Source organism: Pleurodeles waltl, chromosome 3_1, assembly GCF_031143425.1.
Source record: "Pleurodeles waltl isolate 20211129_DDA chromosome 3_1, aPleWal1.hap1.20221129, whole genome shotgun sequence".
NCBI classification, from domain to species: domain Eukaryota; kingdom Metazoa; phylum Chordata; class Amphibia; order Caudata; family Salamandridae; genus Pleurodeles; species Pleurodeles waltl.
Window position 1 is genome coordinate 107,308,619 of NC_090440.1, and position 14,711 is coordinate 107,323,329.

Genomic DNA, 14,711 nt, shown 5'->3' on the forward strand with positions numbered 1-14,711 from the left:
CTTCGCAAAAAACACCTCTGTTTTCTTCCAAAATTTTGGACGTGTCCACGTTGCGCTTTGGGGTGTTTCCTGTCGCCGGCGCTAGGCCTACCCACGCAAGTGAGGTATCATTTTTATCGGGAGACTTGGGGGAACGCTGGGTGGCAGGAAATTTGTGGCTCCTCTCAGATTCCAGAACTTTCTGCCACAGAAATGTGAGGAACATGTGTTTTTTTAGCCAAATTTTGAGGTTTGCAAAGGATTCTGGGTAACAGAACCTGGTCCGAGCCCCGCAAGTCACCCCTCCTTGGATTCCCCCAGGTCTCTAGTTTTCAGAAATGCACAGGTTTGGTAGGTTTCCCTAGGTGCCGGCTGAGCTAGAGGCCAAAATCTACAGGTAGGCACTTCGCAAAAAACACCTCTGTTTTCTTCCATAATTTTGGATGTGTCCATGTTGCGCTTTGGGGTGTTTCCTGTCGCTGGCGCTAGGCCTACCCACGCAAGTGAGGTATCATTTTTATCGGGAGACTTGGGGGAACGCTGGGTGGGAGGAAATTTGTGGCTCCTCTTAGATTCCAGAACTTTCTGCCACAGAAATGTGAGGAACATGTGTTTTTTTAGCCAAATTTTGAGGTTTGCAAAGGATTCTGGGTAACAGAACCTGGTCCGAGCCCCGCAAGTCACCCCACCTTGGATTCCCCTAGGTCTCTAGTTTTCAGAAATGCACAGGTTTGGTAGGTTTCCCTAGGTGCCGGCTGAGCTAGAGGCCAAAATCTACAGGTAGGCACTTCGCAAAAAACACCTCTGTTTTCTTCCAAACTTTTGGATGTGTCCACGTTGCGCTTTGGGGTGTTTCCTGTCGCTGGCGCTAGGCCTACCCACGCAAGTGAGGTATCATTTTTATCGGGAGACTTGGGGGAACGCTGGGTGGAAGGAAATTTGTGGCTCCTCTCAGATTCCAGAACTTTCTGCCACAGAAATGTGAGGAACATGTGTTTTTTTAGCCAAATTTTGAGGTTTGCAAAGGATTCTGGGTAACAGAACCTGGTCCGAGCCCCGCAAGTCACCCCATCTTGGATTCCCCTAGGTCTCTAGTTTTCAGAAATGCACAGGTTTGGTAGGTTTCCCTAGGTGCCAGCTGAGCTAGAGGTCAAAATCTACAGGTAGGCACTTCGCAAAAAACACCTCTGTTTTCTTCCAAAAATTTGGATGTGTCCACGTTGCGCTTTGGGGTGTTTCCTGTCGCGGGCGCTAGGCCTACCCACACAAGTGAGGTATCATTTTTATCGGGAGACTTGGGGGAACATAGATTAGCAAAACAAGTGTTATTGCCCCTTGTCTTTCTCTACATTTTTTCCTTTCAAATATAGGAGAGTGTGTAAAAAAGACATCTATTTGAGAAATGCCCTGTAATTCACATGCTAGTTTGGTCACCCCGGAATTCAGATATGTGCAAATAACCACTGCTCCTCAACACCTTATCTTTTTGGAAATACAAAGGTTTTCTTGATAGCAATTTTTTACTCTTTATATTTCAGCAAATGAATTGCTGTATACCCGGTATAGAATGAAAACGCACGTCAGGGTACAGCTATTTATTGGCTCTGGGTTCCTTGGGTTCTTGATGAACCTACAAGCCCTATATATCCCCGCAACCAGAGGAGTCCAGCAGACGTAACGGTATATTGCTTTAGATAATCTGACATTGCAGGGAAAAGTTACAGAGTAAAACGTAGAGAAACATTTATGTTTTTTTCACCTCAATTTCAATATTTTTCTTTTTCAGTTGTTATTTTCTGTAGGAAACCCTTGTAGAATCTACACAAATGACCCCTTGCTGAATTCAGAATTTTGTCTACTTTTCAGAAATGTTTAGGTTTCTGGGATCCAGCATTGGTTTCATGCCCATTTCTGTCACTGACTGGAAGGAGGCTGAAAGCACAAAACATTTCAAAAATGGGGTATGTCCCAGTAAAATGCCAAAATTGTGTTGAAAAATTGGGTTCTCTGATTCAAGTCTGCCTGTTCCTGAAAGCTGGGAAGCTGCTGAGTTTAGCACCGCAAACCCTTTGTTGATGCCATTTTCAGGGGAAAAACCACAAGCCTTCTTCTGCAGCCACTTTTTCCAATTTTTTTGAAAAAAACGAAATTTTCACTGTATTTTGGCCAATTTCTTGGCCTCCTTCAAGGGAACCCACAAAGTCTGAGTACCTCTAGAATCCCTAGGATGTTGGAAAAAAAGGACGCAAATTTGGCTTGGTTAGCTTATGTGGACAAAAAGTTATGAGGGCCTAAGCGCGAACTGCCCCAAATAGGCAAAAAAAGGCCTGGCACAGGAGGGGGAAAAGGCCTGGCAGCGAAGGGGTTAAGTGCTACTTTGATTATAATATTGCATATTCTGCACTATTTTTGGCATGCCTGTTTTTGCACTTCGTAGGATGTGTTGCTTTTGTAATGGTACCAATTTGAGACTGGAAGAATCGCAACCGGCACCCCCAGAGGGGACGCCCAATAGAGATATGTATGTTAAACATAGTATTTCTTCTATAATGTACAGCACATTATGGAATAAATACACTCGTGCGGATCCTGAGTTACGTTGGCCTATGCATGGGTCATTTGATTTGTGAAAGATTGAGTAGGTGGAACAATGTATGTGTAAGCGAAAGTCTAGGCAAGATATGTTTGACTGTGTACGAATGTGGGAGAAAGAAGTGCGTGGATGAGTGAAGCGTGAGCAAGCCTTGCTTGAGAAAGAGCAGCGGAAGAAGGTATATATGAAAGCATTGGAAATGAGAAATAAATAAATAAATGACTTAAAGGAGCTAGAAGAGGCAGAACGTAAATTAAAGGTAACTGCCCAATACACCGTTAGGCAACCTCTCTATCCTATCCTTAATAAACCACACAATGATTTTTTGTTACTAGATCGCCCTCCACCTCCGTATGTCGTTCCTTCTGCCCCTCATGAGTTAGCTAAGGTCTCCGGTTCGGAGCAACAGAAGATACGAGACAGTCGCTCTATGCTGCCTGCTGACCGTGCGTCTGAGCTTAGATCTATTGCTTGTAAAACAATTTGTAGCGTTGTCTCTGCTTCTGAACTTTTAGACAACATGAAAGGGTGGACGGAAAAGGAGCAGCTATATTTTACTGAGGCATTTGGCACAGAAGTTATTGAACTGTATGGGAAATATTCTGATGAGTTAGAGCTCGATGATGTAGCAGCTGATCATAAGCAAATGCGTGATGGTCTTTTTGTTTTCTCCCAGGTGGCTGATGCAATCAGGCGTTTGATGAAATTATGTGTTGTGGCAGTCCGTTTGCAAGAGGAGAAAAGGGCTGTGGACGTAGTTGCACGGACATCTCAGACCGGCGGGGTGCAAGCTTCCATCTTCGGAACAGATAAGACTATGACAGTTCACGCGAAACCAATGCGGGAGGCCGCGCCTTTGTATGTTCCTCCTAAAGGATTGGGTACAAGTGATGATAAAACTTCTGTTGATGCTAAGGGTTATTTTATTTATAATTGGGTGTATACTCCTTGGAATAGGGCAGATGTAATGGTACTTAAAACAGCATTACCTGACCCGTGGAAAAATCCAGCCGCCTTTTATGAGGAAGGTGAGGGAGCAATTAGTTCTTGTACTATGACTTTGGCTGACATTGATTTATTTTTTGGATTGATATTACAGCCAGATATGTGGAGAACTGTTCATAAAATTGATGATTGTGAAGTTTTTGGGGTGTCATGGAAAGAATTAGAACAGATGGACGGGGATAGGGAACCTGCGAAAAAGCCATATCAGTTGATTCTAGATCTTCCTGCAGTCATATATAGTTAAGTTAAAAACGATTTTCCCCCTAAAAAGATAGATTGGACTGTTTTAGTGTCTTGTAAGCAAAGGGCAGATGAATCGGTCTCTGATTTCTTTACACGCTTTGAAGAAGCATTTCATGATTTTAGCGGCCAGTTATTGGCAGATGATACGGGCAGACATTTGTTTGTCTATAAATATGTCTCAAATCTGTTACCAGGAATAGCTAGTCTTCTAAAAGCTAGTGAAAGTTCATGGACTACCTCTACTCCGGTTTCTCTTTTGACTATGGCTCAGTATTATGAACGTCAGGAATTAGAAGCAAAAGGTAGCGAGGATAAAAAGATTAAAGAATTAAAGACGTAGGTTATGTTGGCTGAAGCTTATGGTTTGCCTTTTAGAGGTAGTGATAGAGGTGGACGTGGATCTTATGGTTCTTCTTACACTCATTCGAATTTGTCTGTTGATCAGTGTGCGTATTGTAAGAAATTTGGGCATTGGGCTGCTGATTGTCCAGCACTACGTGTTCAGCAGTGTTCACGTGGTCGGGGACAAATGAGAAATCGCTCAGGATATTCAGGGCCTAGAAGAAGCACAAATGATCATGCTAGGGTTGATGCTAATGTACGAGGGCAGGATGGGTTTAACACTTTTGATAGACGGAACCAATTCCAGATGTCTAACCATGTGCAGCCTGATTTCCAAGATTCTGCTTATGCATAGGATTGCCTAGGATGGGGTAAGGAATCAGTTGAAGTTCCAGTAGATCAGAGGGGTCCCTATGCTACAGCACATGTTTTGGGTTCTACTGATCAGTTTCTGGTTGATACAGGAGCTACTCGTAGCGCCTTGTCTAAACAATTGATTCCAAGGGCTCCCCTGTCTGGCTTAACCATTACATCGATAGGTTTCAATGGAACACCTTCCCCTAGCCCATTGTCACAACCACTTGCATTCCATGTTGATAAATTTTCTGCTCCATGTCCATTTTTCCTTTCTCCAAATACACCAGACAATATTGTGGGTCTTGATATGCTCAAGTATTTCAGGGCTACAATACGATGCTCTCCTGAAGGGGTACGTGTTATTTTAAATGATAATCATCCTGTGATGGAAAGAGTTTGTCTTGTTAAAGAGGATATTGCATTAGCTTCACTCCCTAGTACTTGGTGGGCTACTTCAGATACTGATGTGGGACAAATGATTATTCCACCAGTATATATTAGTGTCAAGGAGGGAGCTGTATTGCCACGTTTGCCTCAATACAAAATTTCACAGGAGGGCGAAGAAGCACTCACACAAATTGTGCATGATCTTATTGCAGTTGGAGTTGTTAAGGAAGTTCCGTATAATGTTTGTAACAGTCCGATTCTTACTATTCTGAATAAGGATACTGATACTAGGATTTACCGATTCATTATTGATTTACGAGAAGTCAATAAGATTGTGATACCACAATATCCTGTGGTATCTGACATCATGACACTTCTTACTTTGGTTCCCCCGACAGCAACTACGTTCTCTGTGATAGACTTGAAGAATGCTTTATTTTCGATCCCTATTCATCCTGACAGCCGATATTTATTTGGTTTTACTTTGAATAAACAATCATATAGATTTTGCAGAGTTCCTCAAGGCTATACTGAGAGTCCAAGTATTTATAGTCAAGCGTTAAAACGACAACTTGATTCTTTTGCCTGAAGATGTGGCTCTCATACAATATGTTGATGATATTTTGTTGGCAGCTGATACCCCTGAGCAATGTGAAAAGTGCACTTTGTCCTTACTTTCTTTTCTTGCTTCACACCATCATAAAGTGTCACAAAAGAAATTGCAATATTGTAGACCAAAGGTAACCTATTTAGGTCACCTTTTGTTTAAGGAGGGCCGTGCACTTACATCAGATCGGATTCAAGCAATTTTATACACACCAGTACCCTCTATACAGAAAGATGTTCGTGCATTCCTTGGTCTTACTTCTTTTTGTAGGCAATGGATATTAGGTTTTTCAAAAATTGTCAAACCTTTGCTAGCACTTTTGACTAAAGATACTCCAATGCCCCTCCAATGGACGGATGAATGTGAGACTGCTTTCCGGCAGCTACAACAAACCCTTTGTTCAGCACCAGTGTTAGGTACTCCAGATTACATGAAGCCTTTTGCACTTTATGTACATGAGAAAGATGGATGTGCATTGTCAGTTTTAGTACAGACACATGGCGATAAGCAGCGTCCCTGTGCATATTTTTCAGCAGTACTTGATCCTGTCACTCGAGCGTTGCCTGGGTCTTTTCGTTCAGTTGCCACAACAGCTGTGTCAATACGTTCAGAGTGAAGGGATAGTTTTGTCACATAAGCTGTTGGTGTTACTACCCTATGCGGTTGATGCTCTTTTAAATCAAACAAAGACACAACATTTAACTAGCGCTCGCCTGACAGGATATGAATTGACATTGCTGGCTCCTCACATTACACTGAAGAGATGTGCAACACTAAATCCAGCCACTTTGTTGCCATATCCGGTGACTCAGCCTCAGTCACAAGAAACACATGATTGTATATTCCTTACCGAAGAACAGACAAAGGGTCGTATTGATTTACAAGATAAGCCCCTTCCAGATGTAGACGGGGAATTGTGGGTTGATGGGTCTTGTTTGAAGTTGCCAGACAGTACGACCTCAGCTGCATATGCAATCACCACAATACACACGGTAGTGGAGACAGCTCGTATACCACAGAAGTCAGCTCAAGCAGCTGAACTAATAGCTTTGACACAAGCATGTGAGCTTAGTACTGACTTATGCATGAACATTTATACAGACAGCCGCTATGCTTTTGGAGTGGCTCATGATTTTGGTTTGCTTTAGAAGGAGAGAGGCTTTCTCACATCCCACTGGCTGCAGATAATGCACGGAGAATTAGTGCATAACCTCTTGACTGCATTGACATATCCAAAGAAACTAGCTATTGTGAAATGTAGTGCACACAAGAAAGTGACCGATAAGATAGGGCAAGGTAATGCCCTTGCGGACCGTGTAGCACGTGAGACTGCGATGCAGCAAACTACTACTTCTATGTATGTAGTGAAGTCACAAGCTGAACGTTGGCATAATGCTAGACAAGATGTATTAGATATACAGAAATCTGCTTCTGTGAAAGAACGTGAGCAATAGTCCGAAGAAGGAGAATTGGATGATGAGGGCTGTTGGCGGAATAAGCAGATGGATAAATGGAAATTGCCTATAGCTTTTGTACAACCTATGGTTCAGATGGCACATGGGCTGGTACATGTTGGAGCTTCAACAATAACAAAGTTGCTTACGCAAGTTTGGGAGCATCCAGAAATTTCCGGTACAGCTAAGAGAGTAGTACAGTCTTGTTTGATCTGTTTACAATACAATCCTGGAAAAGGGACACGTACTCCTGCGTGAGGGTTTGCTACACCGACTGCACCTTTTGAAGTTCTACAAATGGATTATATTCATCTTGAACGCTGCAACAATTTAAAGTATGTCTTGGTGGTGGTATGTGCCTTCAGTAAATGGATAGAGGCGTACTCCACAAAGGTCATTACCACAGCGAAGGTGCTTTTGAAAGAATTTTTCCCTAGGTTTGGTGTTTGCAGACTTTTATGGAATGATAACGGACCTCATTTTGTTGGGGAAGTTATTAAGTATGTCTTGAAAGGATTAGGGATCAAACAGAAGTTCCATGTGGTTTTCCACCCACAATCAGCAGGGTTGGTGGAAAGGTATAATGCTACTTTGAAGCTGAAGTTAGCGAAAATACAGGCTTCCACATCCTTAACTTGGCCGGATGCATTACCGTTGGCATTATTGTCTATTAGGTCAGTGCCACACTCTCGAATCAGCCTTAGTCCTTATGAAGTGGTGTTTGGAAGGTCAATGAACATTTGGGGAGTTCCTAAGCCAAATTCTGTATATGATGTACCTTGTGTCCTGATGAATGATTATTTGGCACAGTTAACCGACAATTTGGTTTCTATTCATCAACAGGTTCGAGAAGCACTTCCTGACAGATGTACAGGTGAAGGTCATTAACTCCGACCTGGTGACCAGGTGATGATTAAGTCCTTCGAAAGATCAAGCAGCTTGGAACCAAGGTGGCGAGGCCCAGAACAGTTGCTCCTTGTGACAAGGACAGCAGTTCGAGTGACGAACCAAAAGAATTGGGTCCATAGTACTCACTGCAAGAGAGTGCTACCTACCTTGGTGGAACCTGCTATGCTGACCGATCATCGAGAGATTTTGACCACGGAGAAAGGCCGGGCTATATCACCTGACGAATCTGCAGAGATCTTCCAGGACGATACGATTTCTGGAGTGTTGCGATATAATTTGAGACCGAGGAAAGACCCCGTAGTGCTGGAGAAAACTGGTTGAGCTACCGCCCTGGATTAGTGAAACGGAGAGCCAATGTGGCAAGGGGGGGGGATCAGCCATGCATTAGAGTAGAGACACCCGTCTTGGTCCGTGGTGAAGAAATCAGCTGCTGCCCAGGGATAAGAGCTCCAACGATTGTTTTTAATTAATTTTGGAAAGGGTCGATTATCACTGTTGCAAAAATGAATAACAAACTGATCATTAGTACTATGGGGTTTGTTGTTGTTTTGGTGGTTATAGCAATTAATCACCTGGTATGTTGAAAAGAAGGCTCCTGCTCGTGAGTTTTTTCTTGCCACTACTCCAGTACCAGAGGATCACTATTACTTTACGCTTCCCTATCAGGAGTAGAAGCACCGTCAATCGTACTTCAATAATACTTTCATTCAGATGTTGCATCATACTCATAATGCTACCAATACTACTAACTGTTGGGTATGTGGAATGATACCTGCGCATCAAAAGAAAGGAGGAACACCTTTCATTCCTCTTCCTTTTTCACACAATGGTTCTTGTCAAGCTTGGTATACGTTTTTGTTTGCATCTGGAAAACGTACAGAGGGCGGACTTCTTTTTCTCCTTAATAAAGTATGCTACCAAGACAAAGATGGGTATCCCCAAGCCAAATGAACTAAATGGGAATGGGAAGAGGATCAACCGGACAATGTTTCAACACCATATGTCTTCACAAATATAAGAGACTCTGACAAGAAAGAACAATTTGTGATTTCTGTTACAAAAACTAAAGCAGATTTATGTATACGTAGCATTGGGCAAATTCCAGTAGGGATAAGCGATTGTACCTTGATTTTAACTATTGAGGGTGTAAATAATAGTAGTTTTACAGCTTCACATAATACATACTTTGTTTGTGGTAACTATGGATATTACCAACTACTTGTTGGGTGGCCAGGTGTGGGTTATGTATCTTTTCTATTACCCCCTGTGTTTTTGGCCCCTGCATCATATCATCGAGATTTTAAACTGTTCAATGACATCATTAAAAATAGATATAAAAGGACAATAAGTAGAAATGAGGTAGACCAAACGGATACTAGCCTGCAACAATATGTTGATTTTAATTTAGGGTTGTTCTCCTTTGTGGGTGCTGCGTTAAACAGTAGGAAAGTGAGACGATTGACTAGGGTTGTGGAAGCTGTTACCAATCAGGCAGCTCTAGCACTTGGGAATATTACAGAGGAGCTCCAAATTGCGAGGATTTTAGCACTCCAAAATCATATGGTACTAGATGTGATATTAGCTGATGGAGGTGGTGCATGTCGCATCATCGGTAGTAGTTGCTGTGTTTTTGTTCCAGATCACTCACCTTCAGTATATGATGCAATATCTAAATTGCATACAATTGCTGCAGAAATCCACTCAGAGACTGGTACTTGGGCTTTTTCTGGATGGTTTTGGGCTCTTGTTTCCGCTTGGGGCTGGAAACTACTGACTATCCTGTGTGTAATGATTGCAATATTTTTCACATGCTGTATCTGTATTCAGTGTGGTCCAATGTTCTGCTCCATGTGTATTACTGTTTGTATGCCTACCAAAAGAAATATTACAGAAATGAAAGCACAACATATGTTAGATAAGGAAATAGCTGAAATGATGAGCATAAATATACAAGATGAATATTTAGATTATCCCAGAAAGATGAATGTCTTCAGCTAATGCTGAAAGGGTCGTCTGTTGTAACTTAATAGCAATTAGATTAAGCATTAGCAGAAGACATCTCGTATTTAGCAACTATTGTGAACATTTGGCGGAATCCATTTTGTATTCATGGCAGACATTTTCTCTGCCATGTGCTCGCCATGTGCTCTGTCCTACCTTTCTGTTAACTACTCTTGAAAATCTGTCTAGTGACAAGTTATATTTAGCATCTCCCACTTTCGCACATGCCCAGTAAGATCTGCAGCTGTTAGTAATCAGTAATAGACAGTAATATGTCAACTAGTCCTTGAAACTGTTAGCCCCTCCTACCTGTAGACTGTGCATTTCCATATGACCTTACATGTATGTAAGTCTTGCTTCTATAATTGTACCACCTTCTTTTAGCCCCTGCATGGGTATAAAAGGAGCATGCTCTCTTAGTTCAGTGTGCTACTTCAAACATTACCAAAGGGTACTGTTTGAACTGTAGTACCACCTCATGAGGTTTAATAAACTTTTTTCTTTTATTTCAGTTTCTGTGCCAACTTCTTCCTATATGGTCTGAGGACTTTGTGCAGAGAAGGGTGAACCCCTTGCACTAGTAGGCCTTGCTGAGGCTTACTTCAACATAGGGGCTGTCCTGACTGGTGGGTGACTCCTCCTTGTTTGTCTCATTATACTCTCCTGCCTTGCCGCCAAAGTGGGGGCAGTGGCCGGAGGGGCAGGCATCTCCAGTAACTGTGATGCCCTTGGGTGCTGTAACAAACAGCATGAGCCGTTGAGGCTCATCGCCAGGTGTTACAGTTCCTGCAGGGGGAGGTGAGAAGTACCTCCACCCAGTGCAGGCATTGTTTCTGCCCCAGAGAGCAGAAAGGCTCTCACCCCAAGGGGGGAGAAACTCGTCTCAGTGGCAGGTTCGCACAGACCAGTCAGTCCTGCACTGAAGGATTAGGTAAAATACAGGGGGCATCTTCTAAGATGCCCTCTGTGTGCATTTTGTAATAAATCCAACACTGGCATCAGTGTGGGTTTATTATTCTGAGAAGTTTGATACCAAACTTCCCAGTATTCAGTGTAGCTTATGGAGCCGTGGAGTTCGTTTTGACAAACTCCCAGACCATATACTTAATATGGCCACACTGTACTTACAATGTCTAAGAATAGACTTAAACACTGTAGGGGCATATTGCTCATGCAGCTATGCCCTCACCTGTGGTATAGTGCACCCTGCCTTAGGGCTTTAAGGCCTGCTAGAGGGGTGACTTACCTATGCCTCAGGCAGCATTTTATGTGCATTGCATCCTGAGGGGGATGCCATATTGACTTTGCCTTTTTCTCCCCACCAACACACACAATCTACAATGGCAGTGTGCATGTGTTAGGTGAGGGGTCCCTTAGGGTGGCACAACATGTGCTGCAGCCCTTAGGGACCTTCCTTGGTCACAGGGCCCTTGGTACCACTGGTAACTTTTACAAGGGACTTATCTGTGTGCCAGGGATGTGCCAATTGTGCAACAATGGTATATTTTAAGTGAAAGAACACTGGTGCTGGGACCTGGTTAGCAGTGTCCCAGCACACTTCTCAGTCAAGTCAGCATCAAAATCAGGCAAAAAAGGAGGGGGGGGTAACTGCAACAGGGAGCCATTTTACTACAGTATGTCATTGCATGATACTAGTCAGTGGTTCCTTCACATGGGCATGTACAACAGGTGACGATGAGCAACTTCGGAGTGTGCCCCACTCCACTATCCATATAGTTAAAGTTCCATTCCTAATGATTACTCAAGCATTAGGCGTTTTATTAAGTTGTTTAATCCAACTAATAATATAGAATCTTAAATCAAACAATCCAAAGACTTGCAGCTTATAGCCCCATCAGACCATGTCAAATGCCTTCTCTAAATTCATGGAATCCTCTGCAGACATAGCCAGGAAGTACTTTACATGTGCTAATTGGCACAGACTATGGGCCTTATTAGGATTTCAGCGGACGGTTTGCACCATCTGCAGAATGTCCGACTGGGAGGTTGCCATCACACTAGCTATCTCCCCACCGGACCCATTAAGAGTTGCCCGCTGGGCTGGTGGGCGGAAACTGAAGTGTCTGTCGGCCAGCCTTGCGGGAAACAGTCGGCAGCATTGCTGCTGGCAGGGTGCACTAACACATTTGCAATGTTTCCTGCCTGCACAGCAGACAGTGAACATTGCGATGGTGCTGGGTAGGGGGACTCCTGTACAGTCCATGCCTGTGGCCTCCTACATCTGTTCTCCACCAGCCTTTTCATGGCGGTAAAACCACCTTGAAAAGACTGGAAGAGAATGAGGTCATAATCAGCAGGGAGGCTCTGCATGCAGCGCCACCCTGACTGTCTGCGATCTCCGCCACTGCCAGGCTGTCGGGATCATGGATCGAGGCGGTGTTGGCAGGGGTCCTAATGTGGCGGTCAGACCACCACGTCAGTGGTGGTCCTGACTGCCTCAGCAAGATTAAGGTGGTCATTACAACCCTGGCGGTCGGTGTTAAAGCGGCGGTAAGACCGCCAACAGGCCTTCGGTAAAAAATTTGCAATTACGACCGTGGCGGAAACCGCCAACAAAGACAGCCACTTTAACACTCTGACCGCCACAGCGGTACAAACAAACAGCTTGGCGGTCACCGCCAACAGACAGGCGGAGGACAATGTACCACCCACAGTATCACAACCTACCAATCCGCCACCTTTTCCGGGGTGGATTCACCGCGGACAAAAACACAGCAGAAACAGTACTTCGAAGGGAAAACGCTCACCTCTATAAACCCCATGAGGAATCTGGACGCCATAGAACCCGAGCTCCAGATCCTGCCAGCCTTCATCTTCTTGCTCCTCTACCAGGAACACGAACGCCGGCGGCGAAGACAACGGTAAGTACTACACCTATGACACAGGGGAGGGTGGAGGGGAAAAAACAGGGACACACATGCAACACCCCCACCCCCACCCTCACCCACTACAACCCACACACTAATACAGCATGATACATCTCATTTACACCCCCGAAACCCCCAGGAAGAATGCAAAGACAAAAGCAAATGAGGGTAACCATTGTAATCTATTAAAATCAAGGACACATAAATATATATACACTATAAACAAATATATACACCAAGAATAGTAGTCCAGGTAGTGCTCCATTGAAGTCCGTGGAACACTGGGCCCACACGGCATGGGCGAGGCCCACACTCAATCCCTGAACATGACGGAGAGAACACTGCAGGGGCATCAGATAGCAATAAAACAGGCACCTCAGGGGGAAGGGAAAAGGGGGGCACCTCAGCCGGTTGAGTGCACGACGCCAAATCCATGAGGGAGCCACATGCCCACTGTTCAATCCTGGGGAGTGCAAAGCCACAGTCTCTCAAGTCTCTACAGTGGGTGGGTTGCCCACAGTTCAATCCTGGGGAGTGCAAAGCCACAGTCTCTCAAGTCTCTCCACTGGGTGGGCTGCCCACTGCTTTATCCTGGGGAGTGCAAAGCCACAGTCTCTCAAGTCTCTACAGTGGGTGGGTTGCCCACTGTTCCATCCTGGGGAGTGCAAAGCCACAGTCTCTCAAGTCTCTACAGTGGGTGGGTTGCCCACTGCTTCATCCTGGGGAGTGCAAAGCCACGGTCTCTCAGGTGGATGCCTTTCTCCACCTGTTCTGGAGGGGGCCTTGTGCCCAGAGTGCTTCATCCTGCTCATGACGGACTCAGTAGCGTCAGTGCCCTTGGCGCTCATGGGCCAGCGGTGCTTGTTGCGGGGGTGTCCTTGGCAGCGGTGCTTGTGGCGGCGGTGCCCTGTTCAGCGGTGCTTGTTGCGACGGGGTCCTTGGCAGCGGTGCTTGTGGCGGCGGTGTCCTGTTCAGCTGTGCTTGTGGCGGCGGTGCCCTGTTCAGCGGTGCTTCCTGCAGGGGTGTCCTTGGCAGCTGTGCTTGTGGCGGCAGTGCCCTGTTCAGCGGTGCTTGTTGCGGTGGGGTCCTTGGCAGCGGTGCTTGTGGTGGCGGTGCCCTGTTCAGCAGTGCTTGTTGCGGCTGTGTCTTTAGCAGCGGTGCTTGTGGCGGCGGTGCCCTGGTCAGCAGTGCTTGTTGCGGCGTGGTCCTTGGCAGCGGTGCTTGTGGCAGCGGTGTCCTGTTCAGCGGTGCTTGTGGCCGCGGTGCCCTGTTCAGCGGTGCTTGTGGTGGCGGCGCCCTGTTCAGCGGTGCTTGTTGCGGCGGTGTCCTTGGCAGCGGTGCCCTGTTCAGCGGTGCTTGTTGCAGCGGAGTCTTTGGCAGCGGTGCTTGTGGGGGCGATGTCCTGTTCAGCGGTGCTTGTGGCGGCGGTGCACTGTTCAGCGGTGCTTGTTGCGGCGGGGTCCTTGGCAGTGACTCAGCTGCTGGCAGTCCTTTCTGGCCCAGCGGGGCTGGTGCTGGCAGTCCTTCATGGCCCAGCAGGACTGGTGCTGGCGGTCCTGTCTGGCCCAGCGGGACTGGTGCTGGTGGTCCTGTCTGGCCCAGCGGGGCTGGTGCTGGCAGTCCTGTCCTGGGCAGCGGGGCTGGTGCTGGCGGTCTTGTCTTGGCCAGCTGGGCTGGTGCTGGCGGTGGCCTCCTGGGCAGCTGGGCTGGTGCTGGCGGTGGCCTCCTGGGCAGCTGGGCTGTTGCTGGCGGTGGCCTCCTGGGCATCGGGCAGATGGAGGTGGCCTCCTGGCCAGCGGGGATGATGGCGGTGGCCTCCTGGCCAGCGGGGATGATGGCGGTCTTCTCCGCCGTGCTGCTCTTCCCAGACTTGCTGACTTTTTTGTGGCCCTTACCCACCTTGGAATGTGTCGCAGCTGACTCCACACTCCCACCTGTACCCCTGT

At 46.0% G+C, this 14,711-nt stretch overlaps 1 protein-coding gene across 1 annotated transcript in view; it reads left to right on the top strand.

The window, feature by feature from the left end:
• Positions 1–4,082: 4,082 nt before the first annotated feature.
• LOC138283338 (succinate receptor 1-like) overlaps positions 4,083–14,711 on the top strand; it is a 69,517-nt gene continuing 58,888 nt past the window's right edge. The window contains exons 1-2 of the mRNA XM_069221334.1: positions 4,083–4,156; positions 7,811–7,873. Coding sequence (XP_069077435.1) covers positions 4,083–4,156; positions 7,811–7,873 — 137 coding nt within the window. The remainder of the gene's footprint in view (positions 4,157–7,810; positions 7,874–14,711) is intronic.